Consider the following 20,834-nt stretch of genomic DNA (forward strand, 5'->3'; position numbering starts at 1 on the left):
TTTTTTTTTTTAATATAAGATAGTGAAGTGACCAATGAGATGAGTTCAGATTTCCTAGGTTGTTAAAACTCCCCAAACAGGGTATAAACATAACTTTTAGGATTGTGCCAGATTTCACCAACTAAAATGAACTACAACTACCCCTTTCCAAATAATATTTGATTCATATATGCATAAATAGAGGTCGTTCAACAATCACTTACACTATACTGGTTTTGGATAAAATTAACCAGTTAAGGAATATTTTATTTATCAAGCAATTTTGCTGATGTATCTAGAGGTATAAAATTCTTTCTGAACAGAAAATTGACGGAACTATTTATTCAATACAACAGAAGAACTCTCAGTCCTGGTGACTTTTCACATCCCAATGACCTTGACACTACCTTTAGCTCTAATGACTGGGTTTCAAACAGAAAAATGTGATGCGCTGATTGATTTCTGAAGAGCAGTTATAAATCAACAATGTGTTCTTCAGGTCATACCAAGCAACAGGCAATTACACCTCATCTTTCCTTTCCACCAAAGTAATCAACATGACTGGGTAGAGGGAATTACAGCATTTCATACATAATAAGAAATAAATTACTTGAAAGAACTTTTTAACTATGTTGGATAAAGATTTATGGTGAAGTATTTGAAAATCTAGAAATTGAATCTGAAAGTAATTAATAATTTATAGTATAGAAGAATCATTTTTGAGAATAGCCTGAAGGTCTATCTTAAAATAAGAACAAAAATGCCTAACGATCCCAAAGAAAATAAGAAAAAGCGTGATACACATAAAGAGCATCATTACCATTTTTCTGAGAAACAATGGATTAGATTAATGCAACATACATCTATATCTATCTATATGTATGTATACATACATACATATATATACATATATACATACATACATATGTGTATATATATATGAAAATAGGTTTTCAGAAACCAGATATATGTAATCTAGGAAAGGTACTGCTAGTGAAGATAACATGTACAACTGAGACCAAAAGGATTCATCTACACATTAGAGTATGACATAATGTTATGCAAGTGAAAACAGATGTACAGTGACATCTGTTCAGTTTAGAAAGACATCATCAAGTTACTAAGACCCCAATCTTGACTTCTTAAAATTGTTATAGCATCTGTTGTCTGGATTCTTAGTCTTTTTTCTTTATCAGCCACCCAAGCAAGGAATTTTAATAGCCACATTTTATGTTCTATTATCCAGCACATAGCAAATGAAGAAAAAAAAATTTAAACACGGTGCAATTCTGAGAAGTGAGTTGACTTATCAATGTTGCTGCCTAACAAAACATAAAAATGAAGTACTTCAGCAGTGTAGCCCAAGGACACAGGACAGTAAGCCCAAGCTGATATGTCTCAATTTTTTTTTAAATGTAGTTTTCATTTTCTGCCCTTTGAGACCATCATGAAGAACATATTTAATCCTGAAGGGATATGTAAACCACTTGGGACAAGGTCAATGTCTTCTTTAGAACTGTATGTACTATAAATTAAAAGGAAAAGCCATTTTACTTTTGCAATTGCTTTTCTGTACAATTTTCAGTGATTACACGTTCTTGAAAAATTTAAGTCAAAGAAAAGTAAAAACTATTAGAAGGCAAAGCAAAAAGTTTTCAACAATAAGACTCTTAAAAATACTTCTGTGAGAGTATGCATCTGTCACATTACTGCAAAGGTGCATCTAAATAAAAAATGGGCTTGTGCAAGGGCATATGCTTGGACACCAGCATACATACATAGGTGAGAAGAAAAGTTGTTTTAGAGCTTTTAGATCATACTCCCACAATGAGGCAAATCACTGTCATTCTCTTGTTTAACTCCACCTCAGCACTGACTCCCTGTGCCAGCAAACTCTGAGATGTTGTTAACTAATTTGGAGTTACAGTAAAGACTGATACCTGGCCATGAACTTAGGAACTTTTTTTTTTCGGATGGTCTCCTTATTTTGCTTCAAGCTGTTTATCACGCTTAAAAGTCTCAAAATATTCCCCTCATGTATCATTGTAACAAACTCCATGATGTCATTGTTGTACAGGAAAACTTTGTCCTTTGTTCCACTTTTTCTATTGTATCATTGTATTGCATTATTTTGGAGTACACTTACTATTTCTTGCGGCATTCACTGGCTCTGTCAATTTTAAATTCAGGTAGACTGATGAATCCTTCTGCTTTTTCATCCTACAAAGACAGTTCTAGATATTACTGCTGTTAAGGTGTCAAAAAATTCACTGAAAAGTTAGCATAAGAAATATATTTTCACTTGCCTGCTTCTTACATAAGGAATACTACTGTATGCTCTGCTCTGCTCTGGCAAGCCTCCCACAGAATTCACTGAGACTTTTGCCAAAGTAGTAAGATGGATCCCTTGGTGTAAAACACGATTTTTAAACACGATTTTTAAATACCCAGTTTCCTCAAACAATTTCACAGCTGAAACAGCATTTGAAAATATACAAAATGACCAAATGTATTCAGCCAATTAGTCAACATAATTAGTTAATTTTGGAGGAGGATGGACTAATCAGTAAGGAGCAATGCTACTGTAAGGGATAGGGGAAAAAAGAATTTGAACTTGCACTGTTTACCATCTTTATATGATATCGCAGCTAAGATGCATAATAGTTGACTCAGTCACTTCTGATACTTTAGGTATGATTCAGTTATTTTATTTCTCCAGCACTCACAGAGCAGACACCTGACCTTCCTCCCTTCTCCTCTGAAGACTTGTACAGTTTATTTTACCAGACATTGAATTTCCCTAGACTTTTTACAATTTGAAAGCATTATTTATTTTAAGCTACTAACACATCAGTTCTACAAACTCCCTTATTTGACTGCTCATAACCTTGCATTAGAAATTAATATAGCATCATGAGCATGAAGCTGCAGAAAACCCAAATGTATGTTAAGGAATTCCACAGAATTACATCTTTCTTTTTTAGAATCTCTATGGCTATATTTGCTATATATGCAGTCTGTTATGGCTACTTTGCCACAAAACACCAGGGAAAACTTGAACTGGAGTTGTCTTGTGTGAGGTACAAGGTTATAACAGATTTTGCATGAGCAGGTATTTTAAAGTCAAAAGAAGACAGTTTAGAATAATCTTGCTATCATTTTTTTGCCTCGTTGCCTAAAAACAAAATTTTGGCAAGAGCACTGTTTGCTTGTCTGTCTGTCTATCTGTCAGTGAGTCCTCCCCCCGCAATAGCTTTTGAATCTGTTGGTGATTGCAACCACTTTTCTCAAGGAGGTCTCAAAGATAACCAAGTTCCAGCAAGTCTCATGGAAACCTGCGCAAGGGAAGAGAAGAGGGAGATGCTCAGACCATTGCCCTCTCCAAGCAAAAGTAAGGCACAACTCAGCAACTCCACACTCTCCTTGGCCACAGCTGGTGACCAGTCATCGTACTCGTAGCTATGAATCACCACCCTGATGAAGACCTCATAGTAGACCTTGGGGAGGGAGGAAAGGAGAGTGGGGAGTTGGGATTATCAATTCGAAACTGGGTTCGAGGCACAAATAGCATGAGTCTGTGGGAAACCAGGCCTTGGTAGATCTGTTCATGGAATGACTTACTTTCTATCTACTCAGTGAAAACGTTGGGATCATAATATTTTAAATAAGTTGTGTACAAATGCTCACGGTGATGAAAGTAACAAAAATGGCAATCCAGGACTGAGTACATCCACATGCTGGCAATGACTTTCTTTCGGAATATTTACAAATGAGACTTGTGATATTTAAAATTAAGATTTCCTATCTCCCTGGCAAAAAGCTGTTTTACCAAAGCTGACATAAATAAACCTGCACTAATGCAAAATATTTTGCACAATCAAAGCTGTACACAGTTCAGTTGGGCTGCTCTGTCACTCTTAAGCTAGCATATATGAGCACTGAAATCATATAAAAAGTTATGTAGAAAGAATGACAGGAGAACACAACTGAAAAACAAATGCATCCTCCGTAATTGCTAGAGCTTTTGGCGATGTCACAGGAACAAACAAAGAAGGAACATCAACCAGCACATTATTAAGTTTACCCTCCCATGATTAAGTTTGAATGATAGGATTAAATAACTACCTTTTCCCTTCCAAGGGCTTGAGCAGTGAGAAAATGATAGATTTATTCTAAACCGGTGAGAACGGGACACAGAAAATAGTGTTTTTCCTCCTTACATGAAAGGTGAATTTGAAGGACCAAATATATTTATGTAATTTAGCCAGGCAGTTAATATTAATTTCAGTAAGATTATTTGCATGAATAAAATCATTCACACACACAAGCACTCAGAGCACTGGCTTTCCACTAGCTCATGACAGCAGTACTACACAGGGTTTTTAATAAAACAATGAACAAAAATGCTTACCTCTTCATTGATATACCAATATAGAGATGTATCTTTCAGAACAAACCAATATTTCTTCCATTTCTGGGAGAAATAACTCTTGGCATCTTTCTTTTTCCAAAGCCAGCCTTCACAGTCCCCTCGGCCAAGATCTTTACATGAGATCCTTCTTTTGCTTTTACCAGGAATAGCAGCTGAAAATGACAAAGAGTTGATGTGAAAGAGTTTGACTTGTCCACTAAATCAACAAGCCAGTTAGCCATAAAGCACTATGTATATTTGCTTAAGAATATTAATTAAACATTTCAACCTCAATTTGCCATTATTAAATTATTACAGACCTTTTACTTGGGCCACAAAGGCTATGGAAGGCACCATAAGTTAAAAAAAAAGAAACAAAACAAACCATGTTCAGCACCTCACAGAGCTCATATTCTATGGATGAGACAAAATAAAATAAACAAAAGCAGCAAGGAAAGAGAAGAGGTTAGAGAGAAAGGAAAGGCAAGATATTTAAAAATAAGAAAAATGGTTATTTATCATTTCAACAAATTAATATTTCATGTCAGATTAAAGCATACAGCATATAAATTCATGTACTTTCACTCTGGGCTGCTATTTTTTTGTATTTTTGTCAAATACAACTATGTAAGTACTTGAGAGATACTCAGAAATCTCTCCGTGTAGCTCCTCTTGTGACTAAACAGTTCTTAAAGCCTTTGTACTTCTAAATCAAAGGAGGACAGTCTACTATTGTATGAATTACCAGCCTAGGTGTTTGAGTAATAAGCAAGGGCTGCAGTAAAGCACTCTATGCACATAGCTGAGAAACACACCCCTGCTCCCCAAAAGGCTGCAGTATAAATATGAAAAAAAGACAATGGCAGATATATATAGATACAGGAACATTAGAAAACTATGAGACATCAATCATGGACTAATAGCTTCTTCATACTGTCAACAGAACTATACACTTGGTTGGAGCTAACAAGTTCTAATTCCTAAGATGCTGCAATACTCTAAATACCAAAGTTGGTAATTTCCTTCCTACCAATAAATTAAAAGTAACTTAATTTTTACCTTTGTTCTTCTTTTTACTTTTCTGCTGTAGAGAAGATTGCTGAAATGTCTACAAGAAAATCAAAAGAAGAGAAGTGAAAATACAGTGTTTATATTCAAGCACATCCTCATCATAAAAGTAGTCAAACTTTGCAAACACTGAAGTCATCACCAGGTATTACCCGCAGCAAACTGATTCCTAGGCCCAGGAAAAAAAGTAATTTTATTTCATACATTCATAAGGTTCTACAGAAAAATCACAGTGAAACATATTAAAATAGACCACAAATTAGTTTGCTAGTGACAACTGAAGTTTCTCTCCAAAACGGTCACTCTTCTCGTCATTCTGTTATTAAGAAATGTCTCATTTTGTTTAGTATGACAGTGAATCTACGCAGTTCTTGTATTTCCAAGTGATGGTCTAATTAAGACCTAATCCTAATAGATCCTAATAAAAATATGGGAAGGCATTTTTATGATGGCATTTAGGATATCAAACATTTTCCTCAGAAATGATTACATGGGTCTAAAATCTTAAACACCTACAATAAAATTCAAGCAGATTGCAACTGGGAAAAATCTCCCAAATAAAGATTCTCAAATAAAAGATTTGTTTTTACCAGGTTTTGACTGAATGTGTTTACCTCCAGTTGACTCAACCCCATGAAACAACTTGTTGCCTTAGAAGAAAGATAAGAGGGAAATTACTCCTTTGCTTAGCATCCTAGCTTAGTAAAAATGGCAATGCATATTAATACGCTTCACGGTCATTTCTGCTAGAAAACTTGAACTCAGATCATCATCATCATTCCAATGAATTAAAAAATAACTTTCTAATGAATCACTCCAAACTTTTAAGAACACAATTTCAGTTGCTCTGAATTTTAGCTTCACATATGGATAGACAAAAATATTAATGGTGAAACTAAGAAAAAAAAAACACATTAGAGTGTCTGAGTGTTAAAACCTCTTACCTCAGCTTACACTGAAGGGCTTTTGTACCCTGTGTTATAAATAAACCTTAGTGAAAGCACTGACAGCCCTGTGAGTCTGAAACCTGTTCATAATTGATAAGGCAAACTCTCACCTCACCTTACAAGACTCTCTTTGGTTTAAAGGTCTGCTCTTTCTCTTTGTTTTTTTCCTCCCCTCCCTACTTATCTGAGCTCACATGCAAGCCACAGTGGCTCAGCTTCCAAGGGAGGTCTCAAGTCACAGCTGTGACGTTTTCAAGCAGCAAATGCTAACATCATATTCATGGGGATAAATTACCAACTATACAACAATAATTAAGAGTATTATCATGAAATTAAGTGTCTCGGTAGAGGTGCTGATCCCTTGTGGCTTGCATCTGAGGAAAGCTGCTCAACTGTATTGCAACCTCAGATGGTTAAAATGGATCTCCATTGGAAAGAAAAATGGAGCCAGTTTGTTTTGGCTCTGCTCCTTTTCTTCCTCTATTAGTGTCAATTCACTGAGTGCAGCTCTTAGCAAGCTGAGACACCACCAGTGTCCCAACTTATGTCAAAAGAAATATTTCTGCTTGCATAGGACTAAAAGAGGTCTTTTCGGCTCATGGAAAAATAACAGAGAATGACTGGGCAGAAGCGTGTAAATAACTTTCTTCCTCTTAGAAGCTTCGAAAATTTTGGCCTAATTCAAAGTGGTCGAAAGACACACACGCACACACAAAAATCGGTAGCACCTCTCAGCTCAAAAAAACAGACCACTTCATTCTGCTGCTTAACTTCTTAATTTTTCTGCATTAGCATTTTAACAGTGAACTCACCAAAACAGAAAAGGAAAACCTCTGCTTGGTTTTCTTATAAGTGATATTAGAAAGATATGAAAACAATATGAAAATGCTTCTCTTTTAAATGTTTCATCTGTAAATTGAACCTGAAAAAGTAAGCTTGCATCTCTCCACTTCTGAGTCAGTTTTGGGGAAGAAAGCATAATGAAGGGGTATCAGTTTTTAATAGGAAGACAGCATGTAATTTAGATGTCGAGCCATTTTTCCATACATTAAGTCATATTGCAAAACAGAAGGGTTTTTGTTAGAATTCACTTACTGTTCTGAATTAGACCTTTAAATAAGATGATAATTTAGGACACAATCTAAAGCTGAGCAAAGTTCCTGGGAACCATTCACCTTACTTCAGTGATTTCCACTCACACTTTAGATTTTGTTACATAGATTTTAGGCTTCAAGTTGGTTTGTTCTGAGCAAAAACAACACTGGCTCATTTTTTTTAATACAAAAGATATATAAGCTGTATGCATTAGTCATCCCTACTCAGTTTCAAACCTGTATGACATATAACTCCAAAAAACTGCAAGTGAGGATGAAGTCTACAAATGCTCATTCTGTTGTTTTTTCAAATCATCGAATGCAACAGCCTATGTCATCTGCAACCCCTCTCTAGTTATCAGATACTGCATATTCCCATTTTCTCAATGCTGTTTAAAATCACAGTGTGATGTAGTTTGGAAGGGATTTCTGGAGGTTGTCTAGTCCTATCTCCTGCTCAGAGCATGGCTTGCTTTGAAGTTGGATCTAACTCCAAAGTTAGATCATGTTCTTCAGGGTAATTCTCAGCCTAGACCTGAATACCTCCATGGAAGAAGTTTCCACAACCTCTTAAGCAACCTGTCCCAGTGTCTGGCCAACACAGTGCTTCCGCTTTTAGAATTTAAAACTGTTATGTGGCAAACATGGAAATAACAGAAATGCTTCTTTTTTAATGCCATGAATCCTAAAAATATGGCTCCACACCAAAACAGAGAAATTCATTTGTACTAAAGCAATGGTTTGCTGCAAGATACTGTTTAATCACCTGCCTGTGAGGCTGGATTTCAACATATGTTCACTACATTTTGATTATGATACATTTTGAGTTTTGAGCAACTGTTTTCACATACATCATTCATCCCAGTTTCCAAGAATTAATCTCTCCTACTAATCCTGAGATCAAGCATGAAATTAAACGGAACAGTTTCCTATACTAAAGAAAGTTGTTAGTAACTCAAAATAATGAAAAAAAATGGAAACAAAACTGCCACTGAAATGATGAAAGAGATGAATACCTTAGCCCAAATGGAACTTGTCACTCCTTGAGAAAATCTGCAACTGTTTATTCATATTCTGAATGATATGCTATTCAGTTCCAAAAACACAATTAGCAAAACTTTCCTTTCCCCAAAAGCAGGGCAACATCACTTGATGTTTAATGTATATCAAAATTTCCCTTTATTATCTTGAGGTTCAGTTATTTCAATGCAGTCATTTTCTCCTGTGATATGTGATGTTTGAGCTTGTCGTATTTAATAATATACCTAAACTACACCATCTGACAGACGCATGTCTAAACAGAACATCAAAGAAACATTTATATATAGGTATATATATGTACTTTTGCTATCACCAGCCTCCAAAACACATGTATTTGAAGAGCATCAAAATATCATTTATAACAGGGAGTTTTCCATGTTTAGGGTTTTTTTTAGTTTTTTTTTAAAACAAACGTGCTAGTCTACCTCTAGATGATATTTCAGTCTGATCTGTTCTGAGGGCTTGACTGCATCAGTCAGTGGAAATTTCACTATGCACTGAACAGCCATAACAGTTGCTCTTCCTGCAACTCTTCATTACCAAACCTGTTATGTGGGTTGTATTTAGTTCTGCGCTCTCCAAAATGACTGAAAGGACTCTGAAAGCCCATCAGAAGACTGCACCAAGTGTAAACAGTATCCAGCCCTGGGACATGCCTTTCTTTTGGGAATGTAGCACAATGATGTAGCTACATAATCAAAAAATTTCCAGGTGGAGGTTTGCACTGACAAGATAGGTCACCAACAACATATAACTATATTTGTTCCTTTATCAAGAAAATAATCATGTACAGATGCTTTATTCAACAATGTCTGTATGTATGCAATCACGCACCAGCATTTTAGTATGTACAACATAAAACTTCCACTAAATTAAGATACTAGATTTTTCTCTCTTGCTTAAAATTACACAGGTTCTTGTGCTTTCAGCTTCAGGGATAAAGTATTCATCCTTGGTTGGTACCAAGCCCTTTGTATATTTACTCAGAAGGCAAACAAGATTAATAGCAAGTCATTACCATTCAGAAGCCTGAAAATGTGATTATTTATTATGGACTACTTAGTAGTAATTTGACTGCTCTATATTTGGAAAAACTTATTTAAATAAAAGTGTTAATTAATTCATTTGTTTCATGTCAAATAGGAAACTTAATAAACTAATCTTCCAAAACCTATACTACATTGGAGAGAAACTGCAATCAGGAGAGATGAATATTCGATAAAATTCTCACTTTGTGATGAGTGTTAGAACATTCCTTAGTCAAAAGAAAATCCAGTTGGTTCCTAAAGAGAAAGTGGAAGATAACTAGACTGGTTAATCAAAAGTGTTAATTTGGGGAGGCTGGTTACTTTGCCAGACTTTGAGAGTTTGAGGAAGAAGTCCAAAGAGCTGTTAACTCGAACTACTCCTCTTTCAGCAAAGATCAGCAATTTGTACTTCAGCGCTAATATAAATTCCATATGTGACCAACATATCATAACATCCATGTCCCAAAATACATGTATTCTAATAACTATGTGGATCTATTTACAGTTACAGAATTTGTAGTTCTACCACAAAAGAACATAACTGAAGCTTCCTCTGAAGATCTGGATTGGCCATAGTGATTAGTACTAAATTTGATGGCTCCTAGTATCCTCTTCCAAATGCTAATTTGTCTCTTCACTTTTCTTCATAGATGTTCCACTCACTCATTTTTGGAAAGCTGGAAGAGGGAAGCAGGTTATGGAAATAGTAATCTCCATAACTCTTTTACGTGAATTTGAGTGCATTCAGGCTAGGAAGGAAATTGGCAGATATTTTTACTGTTTTTCTGAAAGCTCAAGTCAAATCCAATTTTTCTCAAGCTGCAAGTTTAGACACTAAGGAACTATTTACAGTCAGACAGTTCCTCTCTGTTGCTGTAAGATAACTTTCTCTAGTCTTCAGCAGAGGAGCTAGCTACATTTCTGATTACTAGAACTTTCTGCTGCTGATGGAAAAACCTGTATCTGGAAAAAAAATGAGAACTGCTGCTGCTTATCTGATCACTCTCTTTTTTACACTCAATATTTTGAGCACACTGGCAATGTTCTACTTCCACAGCTTTGAGAAACTATACATAAATGTTTCTCCATATGGGGTGGGTTGAGATCTGAAATCCTGGAGATAAAAGAATGAAAAAGGGGAAAAAGTCAAAGCCATTAATACTATGTTGTCACAATATGCCTCAGTATGAACAATCCATGTTGAAAAGTCAAACAGAGTATTTTACCGAAAACTTTTTGTTTACCATCCTGTTTAGTGTCCACTAAGAGATGAACAGTATTCATTATTTTCATGGATGTCTGTGCAAAATATAGTTTTCAAGCAATATGTTACAAAGGTATGGTGAGAATAGACCTCTGGCAGCTCAGAAGGCTTGAAAATTGTGCCAGTCAGAGACAGAATTTCATTTGCAATAGATAATTGTTTTGTTTACAAGGCCAAGTATTGACCCATTTGTTATGTCTGGCCCTCAGAATAAGCAAAAAGATTACTCCTTATGCTAGGTCTTAGCATAGGCTAGCTAGGTCTTAAAGCTAGCTCATTCCACATAAAGAATCTACAGGCATTTTTTGGAACAAAAGCTGAAGCTGTGTTAGACAAGATTTCATTAGCATAGGAGAGAAGAGATGAGGCATTAGTTGACGCTCTGACAGAATTAGATATAAGGACTAAGGGTCAAATGAAGTATCTAAGGGTGAAATTATGCTCAACAGGGAACCTACTAAAAAGAGAGATAAGGAAAGACTATGGTCTAAGTTAGGACCCTATTTAGGAAGGCAAAATCTAATGAAAAGGTTTCACTGGTTTGTTTGAATTGTTTTCTGTGTTGATTTGACTTCAGAGGCCAAAAAAAAAAAAACCTCATGCTTGGCAAACCTGCTTTGTCAGGTCACATGGAACATTTTAGGAAATATTACTCTTCCTGTAATTGCTAACGCTGTGATTCCAAATCTGCCTATATTGTGTTTTCTTCTTACATTTCGCTGGTTATTTGTATTTTGTATTTATTTTATAAGTATTACTTTTTATTTACATTTATTATTCTATTATTTCTACACTTATTATTTCCTAATTTATCTGTGGCTACAACTAATTTGGTGCCAAAAAATGGTACCAAACGGCACTAAGTTGTGAATACAGTGATATTACTATGCTGCAACAGGTCTAAGTTTACAAAAGCAGGGCTTCACTCTGGATACGAAAAATGCAAATACATTAAATGGCCCATAAGAGAGAACACCTAGTATGGAACCATAGCAATGAATTTATGAAGAGACATCTAGAAATATTTCCCAAACTCAAGTCACAGGGCAGTCACAAAACAGTCATCGTATCTGAGTAATGCATAAATTAATGGTGAGCTGGAATCAAAAATGATTTAGAGGCAAAGGACAGCACAGTTGATTAAGAATGCCCTGAAACCTTCAGTCTTGCCTCCCCAAAAGCAAAATTTATTAAATCAAATCTCAACTTTATGGTGCTTTGGTAACAGATCCTTCTACATTCTCTTCACAGCGCTCTCTGCTCTTGAGCACACTGTATGATAAAATACCACACCTGCTTTTAAAAGTACAGCATTCACTAAGGTTCTACCTGAGAAATACAATACTAAAACACAGTATGAATGTTCCATATAAACACACTTCTGAATGTGAGGTTCTGTAGTACAAAATAGTGTCAGCTAGTAAGCCAGGATCCTTATACTAAATATTCTGTAGATATCTGTCTTTTAAATGACAGTTACTTCAGACAGAGATGTATGAATCACTGGTTCTGTCAAAAGGGTTGTGAGAACCACAGACATATAAACAGTCACTGGAAGAACTGATCCCAGAATTCATGGTTTGGTATTTTACCCTACATACTATATTCCCCCTCCTCCTCCTCCCTCAGTCTTGCTTTTTCAGACCTGCACAAAGGCTAGAACTCCTCTGCAAGATCACTCCACACCCAAGTCTAATGAGTGTGTTTGCAAAAGCTGGCAAGCCATTAGTTTCCTTAGCAGCAACTATAATGTCCATTTCAGCTGAGATCATTTTCTATCTCTACCTGGCAGTCAGTGGTCCTATTCCTTCTCCCATTCCCATTCCCATTCCTACTCCTTCTCTCCCTCCCCCAGAGTAGCTTTATACAAGGTTTCTAGGAAGCACGAGGTCTACCGCACACGGCTATGCCACCTGTCATGCATGGGTACAGCTCTAACTGTGTTCTTCTATTTTTGGGAGCTCCAAGCACCACCTCACAACACATGCAATTTGTTAGGCTTACCAGGCATATGCAAAACTTAGGCAAATGAAAAACTTTTTAAAATCTTCAGGCCATGTTGAGAAAATAACATCATACAGCAGCCCTACCTTCCCCTGCCAGGGAAAGCTTTTCTTTCTTATCCACTAAGTCACAGGACTCTCTAACTGAAATATAGCAGCAGTAAATCTGGATAATACCAAATTTAAACCAGAGTTCTCATATTTCCCCACAGTCTTTTCTAACGACAGAACAAGGACTCCAGCACTGTTATAGCTGCCTGAAGCAAATGAGGATAAAAAGTTAAACTAGACAAGTGCTGTTCGTTAGAATAATTTATTCTGAGATCATTCTTCTCCTTTGCATCTACTGTGAAACATGTAATTTTTGTACCTCCCACACTGCTTTTATTGACAGTAAGTAATCTGAGAGAAAGGGGGGGTTGGAAAAATATGTGTCTTCTCTAATGGCAAAAGTCCAAGATACATCAGTCATTCTATCACAGTATATGTTTCTACTGCATTAATTTAAGAAGTAAAAAGAAACCTAAACAACTATCAGCTGTCAGAAAATAGTATTTAACCCTTTATTTTGATTTATTTTAGGTATATTCTAGCCTGCAGCAATTCCCAGATTGTTACTCTTATCGAAGAGAATGGACCAGTCACAGGCTTGCAGAATAGTTGAGGTGGGAAGGCACCTCCGGAGATTGTCTAGTCCAACCCCCTTGCTCAAAGCAGAGTCAGCTACAGCAAGCTGCTCAGGGTCGTGTCCAGTTGCGTTTTGCATATCTGCAAGAATGGAGCCTCCACAACCTCTCTGCGCAATCTGTTCCAGTGCTTGACCACTCTCTCAGCAATTTTTTTTTTAATGTTTAAATGGTATTTCCTGTATTTCAGTACGTGCCCATTGCCTCTTGTCCTTTTGTGGTGCACCACTGAGAAGTAACATGACTCTGCCTTCAGCACTTCTCCTCCATCACATATTTATACACATAAAGATCCCCCCTGAGCCTTCTCTTCTCCAGGATGAAGTGTCCCAGCTCTTTCAGCCCCTCCTCATATGAGAGATGCTCCAGGCCCTTAGTCATCTTCGTGGCTATTTGCTGGACTTGCTTCAATATGTCCATGTCTCTCTTGGCCTAGGGAGCCCAGAGGTAGACACAGCACACCAGGTGTGGGCTCACCAGTGCTAAGTAAAGGGGAAGGCTCCCCTGCCTTGACCTGCTGGCAATGCTCTGCTTAATGCAGCCCAGAATGTTGTTGATCTTCTCTTCTGTGACGGAGCATTGCTGGCTTATGTTCCTCTTGTCTGCCAGGACCTTCAAAGGCCTTTTCGGCAAAGCTGCCTTCCAGCCAATTGTCTCCCAGCATATACTAGTGCCTGGGGTTGTTCCTCCCCAGACACAAGACTAGGCATTTCCCTTTGTTGAATTTCTTGACGTTCCTCTTGTTTCACTTCTCCAGCCTGTCAAGGTCCCTCTGAGCGGCAGCACAACCCACTGATGCTTCACTCCCAGTTTTGTGTCGTCTACAAACTTGCTGAGGGTCACTTTGCCCCATCATCCAGGTCACTACTGAAGATGTTAAACAGAATTGGGTGCATTACTGCGCCCTAGGGGACACCACTAGTGACTGGCCTGCAGCTGGACTTCATACTGCTGATCACAGTGCTTTGAACCTGGCCGTTCAGCCAGTTTTCAGACTATCTTACTGTCCACTTATCTAGCCTGTACTTCATCAGTTTGTATATGAGGATATTATGGGAAACAGTGCTGAAAGCCTTACTAAAGTCAAGATAAATAACAACCCTTGCTCTCTCTTCATCCACCAAGCCATTCACCTCTGTGTAGAAGGCTGGTTAATCATGATTTCCCCTTCATAAATCCATGCTGACTGCTCCCAATCACCTTGTTCTCCATATATTTGGAAATAGCTTCCAGGAGGATTGATCTTTGAAGCTTTCAGGAGGTATCTTTGAAAATCAACCAGGTCTCCTGGACTTCTCTTCTCTCCAGATCATATACCATGAGATTCTTCCAAGCAGGTCCCTGAATAGGCCAAAGGATACTCTCCTCCAGTTCAGGGTCATGATCCTCCTTTTTGCTTTGCTCCCTCCTTTCAGGATCCTGAATTCTACCATTTCATGGTCACTGCAGCCAAGGCTGCTCCTGACCTTCACAGTGCTGAGCAGTCCTTCCTTGTTTGTAAGTAGGAAGTCCAGCAGAGGCTTCCCCTCGTCAGCTTCTTGATCAGCTGTATCATGAAGCTGTCATCAATGCACTCCAGGAATGTCATGGATTGCTTATGTCCTGCTGGGTTGCCCTTCTAGCAGATATCAGTCAGGCAAACAAACCTCTTTCAAAAGATGCAGTTTCCTTCAGGAAAAATCTAGTTTTGCTTAGAATATTTCTATTTTATTCACAGTAAAAGGTAGTTTTCCCTCTGTACAGTTATCTGACTAATAAAACAATAAAACTCTCTAAGCAGATTTAAGAGAAACTTATTTTCAGAGTGACCTGTGTTAAACTACACAGGTGGTCTGTAGTACAACATGGAACTAATCCTGGAACTACTAGGAAGAAAACTTAGATCAGTCTAAAACACCAGAAATGTCAGCCTCAGGGCATTCAAAAAATCTTGCATCAGGCCCAAGATCTCCCTACAAGAAAAATCATTAGATCAGAATAAAACTGGCTAAGAAACCAAGAGATTTAAATAAGTGAAAACATATCTATGGCTATGAAATTACTTTTGTTTTATGCGCTTTTTGGGTTTGGATCCTTGAGGATTTACCTTTGAAAACCTCTTCCCTCAACTATAAGAATGGGAAACTTATTTTAACAACAACAACAAAGTTAGATGACAACTGTTTGACTCTCAGAACTGGGCTGCTAAAGAAAACAAAACTTAAATACCATGATGAGAAGAGTGTGCACCTCTTGTTCTTTCCTTTGCCCCAATACTTGGACAAATGCTGAGCAATATGCCCCCACCCTCTAGGTACGGGCATTATCAAGACTCAGACACTATAACTGAAGGATTAATGTGGACTAGAACCATGCCAAGAGAAGGGGCTCCCCACCTGCTACAACGCCTAGGTGCTTGTCATGAAAAGAGTACGTACACAGCTTCTTCTGTAGCAGCAGCTAGCAACACTTCTGAACATGTCCCCTCAGCATGATCCCTCTTTGCTCAGCTTGTGTGACAGAGAAAGGTGCAGGGTACGTGCTGTGTAATGAATGAGGGCAGAACTGAAGAAAAAAGATATTTTCTTTATGGAAGTTAATATCAGGAAGATATACTCTTGCAAACTACTCTGTGTTAGCATTTGGATATAATATTCTTTCATGGAAAGAAACATAAAACTTGTTCTCACTTTCAAAAATACTAAGTTTCCAGTGAAAAACTCAATAAAACAGAAAACTGTACTTTGAAATAGTGATCCTTCCTGAGGAAGACAAATGTTTTTCTGGAGCTACAGAGTTTACAAAGGCTTTAGTGAAACAGGAAATTAGCACACAGTTGTGTGTGAAAGAAGCAGTCTTAGCGAAGTAGGGGCACAAGACAAATCACAGCTACCACAATGCTCTTCTTGTTCATCTTCAGAAGGCAAAACATTTGAAAACAAATTTTCTGTTTTTTAGGCAGTGAAATATCTGTATGATTCATCATAAGAAAACATTATCTACTGCTTATGTTACCATTAAGCACATGTCATCATCATAATTTTCAAGGCCTGAAGATTTTGCTGCGTCTGTACCCTTCAGGACTAAAATGGCATTTCCAGAAAGTAGTGCTTTGTGACTCTTTATTGTTGCACCATGCTAGCAGGAATACCTTGCAGTAATAGCTGGAGTAACAGTTGCACACATCAGTGCTGAACTCAGGTAGCTCTTGGCTAAAGGAAATAACAGGATTTTAAACACGGAGGAAGTTTCCATGGGGAAAGAAGGAAAGAGCAATTGTATCTCAGCCATTACACATTCCATTAAAATTCATACCAAACAACTTCCATTGCTCCTATGAATTAAGGCAGAAAAAGACTAGCTCATTCCAGGATAAGAGTCACATTACTTGCTGAAATTTAGTGAAATTTCCTCTATGCATAAGATGAAATAGCACTTCTCAGAAGGTGGGGAAAGATTTTAATTTTGTGCAAGCTGTGGTGACTTAGTGGGTACCAAACCAGCTTACAAAATCAGTTTTATACTTCATTCTAAGTATTCTAAGAATTCTCTAGTGTTAGAAATATTATCTGGTAGGGTTAATCTGAGAGCAAAGGTATATATTCCGAAAGTGGACAAAAGGCAGTTATCGCTATGTGAAAACATGAGGCTTTTCCCCCCACAGTACGGTAGCAGAGATGGATTGGCTGACTCACAGATCAGGTGCACATTTTCCTCCCAGGTGTTACAGTACAATCTCCCACATTATGTGACAACACGAGGCTCTTACAGGCCACGGACAAGTGAGTGGGGCAGAGGAAGGGGGCAGTGACCCCTGCTGAGTCAAAACCACTACTTTGATAAAAGCTCTTGTTCAGAAATAGTTGTGCTGCTTGTCAAAGCATTTTGATCAAACTGTACTCTGAAATGGGCATCTGCTCCCAATTAATTACCCATATTTTCACCATTCAAGGTGGGATTTTTTTTGTATACTGTCAAATTTCACAAAGCAGGTCAGTCAGTGATGTCCTTGATTCACTGCTTTCATAATCCTGATATTTTCCTTTTCCTTGTGCAAAAGGAGCACAAGCAGAAGCCAGCTGGGGAGTCAGGGTCTAGATCTAACTTCTCATAGATATGACATTCCCCACAATATTGCAGTGATAAATCAAGCTGAGTCCCCTCTGTGCAATGCCTAACATACACTTCTCTGATACAATATGCCATGCTTCATCTCTTCTTTACCAAAAGGGAATAACTGAGGGACTATATCATTTGCTCTACATCAGAAAAAAAATCTCTAGACTGCACTATTGCGATTGTACTAACCACAGGTAATATAGCTTGCTGGTGTACAAACAATGTTAATATCTACAAAAGCAGAAGCACTTTATCAGGTAATAAAAGCAGGATACAATCCGGAATGATTAATTGGAATAGGTAACATAAAAAATACAGAATAGGGCTGTGAAAGAAAATTAGGAAATGTTCTGAGCCAGGAGATTTATTAGTCTATAGATCTACATCTCCTGACAATGTAAAATTACACTTTCAGAGCATTAGATCATATACTGTAGCGGATAAATCTACACTGGCAGAGTTGGACTAGATGACCTTTACAGTAACTCTCTAATTTTTGAAGAATTCCCTGGCTTTGTCATGACAAGAAGTTACTAACAGGCCACTTTTTCCCTCATGGTCAGATGGAAAAGAAGGTAGCAGAAAAAGTTTAAAATAAAAATTTTCCACAAAAGTGCCCAATTGTGCTTCAGGCTGATCCATAAACCAGTCTCACCTCCTCTCTACAGCATTTTGCTTTGTTGCAATGGTTACTCTGGTTTTTAATAAAAATTACAGAGTATATAGAAATAGAAGTAAAATCTCTCACATCCAATGCCTTCAAATTTCCTTTTGGCAACCACTTCCCCAATTAGAGAAAGCTCATCATATTAACTGCTTCTTTCAAAGAGAAGCCATGCAGATGTGAAAATACTCTCCTGTCTGTGATGCGAATGATATTCATTTTGAACAGTGTTGGTAATAATTCCCCATAAGTGAAAGAACTTAGCACTCTGTCCTGAGGAGACAAAACATTACTATTTCACAAAATGTATGCTTAACCAGAACTCAAATACAAAAACTGCATATGTACATCTACATTCTTAAGACTTCAGTTCAAAAGTCTGAGAGTCTAGAAGAGGCAGAAAAAATCTGATATTACTGAGTCAATTTCACTAGATGATTTTAGCTAAACAGCAATAATATAACAGAAACAATGCCTTAAATCTAGGCAATTTACTATTCTTTTAGTCACTGCTGAAACTGCTCTTCTTTTGCCCAGCTCCAGCTTTTCCCCATGAGGACACCTGGGCAGTGCAGTGGGTTGCCCTGTGAGGTTGTGCCATCTCCATCCTTGGAGGTTTTCAAGAGCTGGCAGGATGCAGCCCTGAGCAACCTGGTCAGACCTCAGAGCTGGTCCTGCTTGGAGTAGGAGGTGGAGGCCCTCCGAGCCTGAAATATCCTTTGATATTACTTTATACAGTTTTCTGAGACATTTGCATTTTTTTTCTTTAGCAAGCTCATGAGGAGTGATGGCTTTCTCTTGCTGGTAGTCTAATTATACTTTTGCTCTCTTTCCTCTCCTCTGTCCAACACTTTCTCTTTGAATTATGCCAACCAGCCATCCATTCACCCAGTTGACCACTTTTTACTGGTCCCATCATCAGCAACAGCAATTCATGCCATATTTGAAGATGGAGTTTAATACATTTATGAATAGGATTAAGTGAAAGTGATTAATTTCAGTATCAGTGGACTAAACTTGGGAGGTCTCTGTGTTACTGTGTTGATTGTGCTAGTCTAAAAATAATAGAGTTGCTATCTTCCATTAGCAAAGAAGTCACATGCTGTTTCTCTCTTGCCTTTTGTTTCAAAAATGTAAAAGAAGATTTAATCAGGAACAGATTTTTTGCCAAATCCAGCTGCGATATCTGGATCTACCTTTTACCACAACAGTCTTATGGCTAGCACTTTCAACTCTCTCAAGTGCCTGATGGAGTAAAGCATATTTTGCTTATTGCCCTTGCTTAACTATTCCAACATTTTGTTTGTTTTATATGGCACACATTTCGCTCATGGTCTAGATGAAGTCTCTATATTGATTTTAACAGCTTAATATTCACAGTCTAGGCTATTTGTACAGAGGTGTACGAGGTGTACAAAATTGTATAGAGGTGTACAAAACTAAGGTGAGACACAATCAGCATTGCTTACAGAAGAAAGGGATGTAAATGTAGTAAATGTTCCAGTGACCTCCAGAGAGGGATATCCCAGAGTGTTTAATTTTGACAAGAGTCAAGCTATGCTAGATCTTCCTAAATATATGAATGCTTGAGAAAAAACTAGGGCATCTCAGCAGCTCAGCCTATTGGGCTAGTTCTACTGAGGTGCCTGAGAACCTACTTGGAGTCCAATCTCAGAGAGTTATTTTTGCAATAACTAGACATGGTAACAAAGAATTTTTTTTTTCACCCATTGTGAAATTTCAGAGGTATGTTCAACTTTCAGTTGATATTTGTGTTTTCCTACCTTTACAGTGGAAGCTACTGCATGCACAACTACATTTAGACTTTATGAAGCAATTTCAGTAGACTGAAATTTGTAACAATTATGAAATATTTAACAAGCTCTTCATGAAGTTCATTTCATTTCTGGACAGTGCAGTTTCCAGTGCAGTTTCTTAGCTGGAAATATAAAAATGCCAATGCTTTCGAACTTTAACTCAGCTAGTATAATTTTTTAATCAAGTATTTGTTACAAATACTTTTTCAAGAAGGAGTTTAAAATTTCCTTTGCTGATGATTGAGACCTGCAACTCTAATAATTCTGCAAGGTTTAGTATTAGCCTAACATAAACATTTAACTGAGCATAAAAGAGCATGGAGAAAAAGCACTTCAAACCTTAATGTTAACAAAAAATAATGGAAATGCTTGCGGAAGATATTTTTACTATGCCTTTAGGTTAGACTGGACCTTGAAATCAACAGCTAGACTTTTATTCTATGGCAATTACCAGTCTAACTCTAGACAATTGTGAAAACAGGAATGAGGCAAAGGAAAAGGAGCCTTGACATTTAAATACCACCATAGTTGGACTTCAAACAGTTTGAAGAAGAAAATGTACTAACCCCATCTGTTCTAATGGTAAAATGACATTCTAGATTTCAGACACCTACTTAAAATCTGTGCAATTACTTTTTCAGTTTTTTTCTCTATGAGCATGTTTTTGTTTAATTACAAATATTCACAGTAAAAAGTCATCCAACAGGAATTCCTTAAGTAGTGCAATGCTTACA

The 20,834-nt window shown here is 37.3% G+C and overlaps 1 protein-coding gene across 6 annotated transcripts in view; it reads right to left on the reverse strand.

The window, feature by feature from the left end:
* Window positions 1-20,834, reverse strand: part of CNKSR2 (connector enhancer of kinase suppressor of Ras 2) — a 223,382-nt gene that overhangs the window by 57,464 nt on the left and 145,084 nt on the right. For all 6 annotated transcript variants that reach the window (XM_026120684.2, XM_026120683.2, XM_026120682.2 and 3 more), the window contains 3 exons: window positions 5,450-5,498; window positions 4,391-4,563; window positions 2,126-2,199 (listed from right to left, as the gene is read on the reverse strand). In XM_026120684.2, the coding sequence (XP_025976469.2) occupies window positions 2,126-2,199; window positions 4,391-4,563; window positions 5,450-5,498 (296 nt within the window). The remainder of the gene's footprint in view (window positions 1-2,125; window positions 2,200-4,390; window positions 4,564-5,449; window positions 5,499-20,834) is intronic.

This window comes from Dromaius novaehollandiae, chromosome 1 (genome assembly GCF_036370855.1).
Source record: "Dromaius novaehollandiae isolate bDroNov1 chromosome 1, bDroNov1.hap1, whole genome shotgun sequence".
Taxonomy (NCBI): domain Eukaryota; kingdom Metazoa; phylum Chordata; class Aves; order Casuariiformes; family Dromaiidae; genus Dromaius; species Dromaius novaehollandiae.